The sequence below is a fragment of the Coregonus clupeaformis genome, chromosome 35, assembly GCF_020615455.1.
Source record: "Coregonus clupeaformis isolate EN_2021a chromosome 35, ASM2061545v1, whole genome shotgun sequence".
NCBI lineage: Eukaryota > Metazoa > Chordata > Actinopteri > Salmoniformes > Salmonidae > Coregonus > Coregonus clupeaformis.
The window spans coordinates 38,812,832-38,817,831 of NC_059226.1; the positions used below are offsets into that span (position 1 = coordinate 38,812,832).

The following is a 5,000-nucleotide window of genomic DNA, read 5'->3' on the forward strand; positions in this document are numbered from 1 at the left end:
GCTGGCTGACTGGCTGACTGGCTGGCTGGCTGGCTGACTGGCTGACTGGCTGACTGGCTGGCTTGCTGGCTGGCTGGCTGGCTGGCTGGCTGACTGGCTGGCTGGCTGACTGACTGACTGGCTGGCTGACTGGCTGACTGGCTGGCTGGCTGGCTGGCTGACTGGCTGGCTGGCTGGCTGACTGACTGGCTGGCTTGCTGGCTGGCTGGCTGGCTGGCTTGCTGGCTGACCATACACATACACTGATTACATATTGAACATGTCTCTCCTCTCTCTCCAGGTTTCCGGCGGGCCAGCAGTTGGTGACTAAGTTAGTGACAGCTCCCATGGCATGTGGAGCGGTAATGGTGCCGACCTCTATGTTCATGGGACAACCGGTCATCGCTTACAACCCATTCGGAGGGCAGCAGGTAACATACACACACACACACACATTCATACATGTATACACACGGTGTGTGTGTGTGTGTGTGTGTGTGTGTGTGTGTGTGTGTGTGTGCGTGTGTGCTCTCACCCCCTAACACCCTAACCCTTCCTCTCTCCTATCAGGGTGGTCAGACTCTGACCCTCCAGACAGCTCAGCCTCAACAGAACCAGCCTGACAGCCAGACACAGGCGGCTGTAGTGGCGCAGAGTCACCAACAGGGGGCGCAGCAGCAGTTCTTACAGGTAACCTCTAGTTTCAACAGCAGCAGTTCTTACAGGTAACCTCTAGTTTCAACAGCAGCAGTTCTTACAGGTAACCTCTAGTTTCAACAGCCTTAGACAGGCAGTTCACAGAGGGATGGAGTGTGTATAGGGATCGATTAGGGTTGAGTCAGAAATGGCACCCTATTCCCTATGGGCCTGGTCAAAAATAGTCCAGTATGTAGAAAATCTGGTGCCATTTCAGACAACCAGACTGCACGGTACCAGCAGCAGTTCCTACATGTAACCACCAGAGAGCAGTGTGGGGGCAGAGTTCAATAGGGACGGAAGCAGAATGGATGCTATCTATCTTACCCTGATCCTAGATCTGTGATTAAAGGGAATTTCTACCTGGAGTGTATTAGAGATTCAAGAATTTCACAGTGTTCTAATCATAGTGTTCTAGATTCTCTTCCATAGTTCTAATCATAGTGTTCTAGATTCTCTTCCATAGTTCTAATCATAGAATTATAATAAGAATACCATTCTAATCCATTCTCTCTCTATCTTACTCCCCGTTACCAGGGCGCCCGTCTTCTCCACGGCAACCAGCAGCTGATCCTCCAGGCAGCATTCCCCATGCAACAACAGCAACAGGCCTTCACCCAGGTAACCCAACAGCAACAGTCTCACAGCCAGAGGCATCAGCTGCAGCTGAAACCCCAGCCACAGAAACAACCCAAAGGCCCGCCTTCGCACCGGACTGACAGCTCCAGCAGCCAAGCACAGTAGGCCTGGGTGACCCACGCGTCCAATCAGACGCTATGACCTGAGGGCTGAACCAATCGGAGGTGTGGAGGGGTGTCCTGGATTGTAGTTCTTCAGGAGGAGGTTTGGCCACGCCTGGATTACACCTTTCTAAGGAACTCCTCATCGCCATGGTGACAATAGTACGGACCGGAACCATCAGATCCCTGTATCCATAGCAACCAGGAGGAGTGTTGTTGTTTGTGCGATGGAGGAGAGACAAACACAGTGTCCGTGGAAACCAAGTAGAACTCTGCATTGCCACGGTAACGAGAGACTCCAAAAGGAATGTTGTGTTAATGGACAGTACAGACTTGTATAACATAAAAAGAAAACATGTAAATATCCATTATAGCTACAAGGAAAAAAACTGAAATTAATATTTTATATGATTGCATGGAGAAATAACTGTGTACGCTTTTATTAGGAGCTTTTGACAAAAATGACTTTTGACTTTATTCAGTGTTTTCCTGGTCAGATATGGGGTGAGAGATGTTCTGCTAGTATGAAGAGCGCTTCTCTCTCTCTCCCTGTCTCTCTTCCACCTAAAGGTCTTCGGCCCTGTTCCAACACTTTGAACATGCATCCATCCTTCCTTCTTTCCTCCCTTCCTGTCTTGAGGTTATCAAGGTAATCCAGTTAAGGGTGTATTTTATAAGTGTTGGAACATGGCCCCGGACAGAGATTTTTTGGTTTAATGGACGGGCTTGGGTTGTAGTGGAATGCTGGGAAATGTAGTTTTTAAACACTTCCTGTCTCAGAGACAGACAGTGGCTCAACATTTTAAAAAGTTTTATCAGAACAACAACCACGTCTGATCCAATCAAATCATGACGACCAAACAGACAGACAGGTAAATACAGTTTAAACCAGACCAGAGGTGGGAAATATTACTTAGCCTGATCCCAGATCGCTTTGGTCCTATATTTGGTCCTGTGTTGGCTCAGTGGTGGGTTTGATTCCCGCTTGGGGCCAACCATACGTAAAATGAATGCACGTATGACTGACTGTAAGTCGCTTTGGAGAAAAAAAAGCATCTGCTAAATGGCATATGTTAATTGTGTTAACTTGACAATACAACACATAGATCCGGGACCAGGCTAGGCGATCTTGACTTTAATCAGGCTAATGAATTGAATCTGCCGTGTTACTGAGCGAGAGCTGACAGACTCCTGCAGCGTAAGGCTGTGCGTCACAAACGACACCCTATTTTCTTTATATCACACTCCATGGGTCCACAGGGATCTGGTCTAAAGTAGTGCACTATATAGGGAATAGGGTGCCATTCTCTGGTCTAAAGTAGTGCACTATATAGGGAATAGGGTGCCATTCTCTGGTCTAAAGTAGTGCACTATATAGTGAATAGGGTGGCATTCTCTCGTCTAAAGTAGTGCACTATATAGTGAATAGGGTGCCATTCTCTGGTCTAAAGTAGTGCACTATATAGTGAATAGGGTGGCATTCTCTCGTCTAAAGTAGTGCACTATATAGTGAATAGGGTGCCATTCTCTGGTCTAAAGTAGTGCACTATATAGTGAATAGGGTGCCATTCTCTCGTCTAAAGTAGTGCACTATATAGTGAATAGGGTGCCATTCTCTGGTCTAAAGTAGTGCACTATATAGTGAATAGGGTGCCATTCTCTGGTCTAAAGTAGTGCACTATATAGTGAATAGGGTGGCATTTGGGAGGGATCCTTAGATGGCCCATCTCTGGTTTAAAGCGGCTCAGTGTCCTGTTATCCTGCACCAGTCACTCCCAAGTGCCAGTAGTCAAACACACCTCACACAACACCACACACACGGTCACTTGATATATATCTATATTTTAACAGACAGACTATTCAAAGACGTATATATATATATACACATTTCCAGACGTATAAATGACCCTTCTATCAGAGTACTGCATGTATATAGAATGGATTATTTTTTAATGAAGACAGAAACAGAGTCTTATTATATGGAACAGACAGTACATCTTTAACCTCCCCGTGATATTATAGCACTTACAGACAGTACATCTTTAACCTCCCCATGATATTATAGCACTTAATGTGGTTGTACTCAGTAAATTACAGACTTACAGACAGTACATCTTTAACCTCCCCATGATATTATAGCACTTAATGTGGTTGTACACAGTAAATTACAGACAGTACATCTTTAACCTCCCCATGATATTATAGCACTTAATGTGGTCGTACTCAGTAAATTACAGACTTACAGACAGTACATCTTTAACCTCCCCATGATATTATAGCACTTAATGTGGTCGTACTCAGTAAATTACAGACTTACAGACAGTACATCTTTAACCTCCCCATGATATTATAGCACTTAATGTGGTCGTACTCAGTAAATTACAGACAGTACATCTTTAACCTCCCCATGATATTATAGCACTTAATGTGGTCGTACTCAGTAAATTACAGACTTACAGACAGTACATCTTTAACCTCCCCATGATATTATAGACTTAATGTGGTTGTACTCAGTAAATTACAGACAGTACATCTTTAACCTCCCCATGATATTATAGCACTTAATGTGGTCGTACTCAGTAAATTACAGACAGTACATCTTTAACCTCCCCATGATATTATAGACTTAATGTGGTTGTACTCAGTAAATTACAGACTTACAGACAGTACATCTTTAACCTCCCCATGATATTATAGCACTTAATGTGGTCGTACTCAGTAAATACAACTTACAGACAGTACATCTTTAACCTCCCCATGATATTATAGCACTTAATGTGGTCGTACTCAGTAAATTACAGACTTACAGACAGTACATCTTTAACCTCCCCATGATATTATAGCACTTAATGTGGTTGTACTCAGTAAATTACAGACTTACAGACAGTACATCTTTAACCTCCCCATGATATTATAGCACTTAATGTGGTCGTACTCAGTAAATTACAGACTTACAGACAGTACATCTTTAACCTCCCCATGATATTATAGCACTTAATGTGGTCGTACTCAGTAAATTACAGACTTACAGACAGTACATCTTTAACCTCCCCATGATATTATAGCACTTAATGTGGTCGTACTCAGTAAATTACAGACTTACAGACAGTACATCTTTAACCTCCCCATGATATTATAGCACTTAATGTGGTTGTACTCAGTAAATTACAGACTTACAGACAGTACATCTTTAACCTCCCCATGATATTATAGCACTTAATGTGGTCGTACTCAGTAAATTACAGACTTACAGACAGTACATCTTTAACCTCCCCATGATATTATAGCACTTAATGTGGTTGTACTCAGTAAATTACAGACTTACAGACAGTACATCTTTAACCTCCCCATGATATTATAGCACTTAATGTGGTCGTACTCAGTAAATTACAGACTTACAGACAGTACATCTTTAACCTCCCCATGATATTATAGCACTTAATGTGGTTGTACACAGTAAATTACAGACTTACAGACAGTACATCTTTAACCTCCCCATGATATTATAGACTTAATGTGGTCGTACACAGTAAATTACAGACAGTACATCTTTAACCTCCCCATGATATTATAGACTTAATGTGG

At 43.2% G+C, this 5,000-nt stretch overlaps 1 protein-coding gene and 1 long non-coding RNA gene across 2 annotated transcripts in view; one reads left to right on the top strand and one right to left on the bottom strand.

The window, feature by feature from the left end:
- LOC121551709 (circadian locomoter output cycles protein kaput) overlaps positions 1–2,752 on the top strand; it is a 41,467-nt gene extending 38,715 nt beyond the window's left edge. Inside the window, exons 21-23 of the mRNA XM_045211083.1 lie at positions 281–410; positions 550–669; positions 1,213–2,752. Coding sequence (XP_045067018.1) covers positions 281–410; positions 550–669; positions 1,213–1,419 — 457 coding nt within the window. The 3' untranslated portion in view covers positions 1,420–2,752. The remainder of the gene's footprint in view (positions 1–280; positions 411–549; positions 670–1,212) is intronic.
- Positions 2,753–3,344: 592 nt separating this feature from the next.
- Positions 3,345–4,134, bottom strand: LOC121551711. Its single transcript, XR_006657821.1, has 2 exons — positions 3,603–4,134; positions 3,345–3,536 (listed from the first exon to the last, which is right to left on the bottom strand). It is a non-coding gene; the product is annotated as an uncharacterized LOC121551711 (long non-coding RNA).
- Positions 4,135–5,000: the final 866 nt, after the last annotated feature.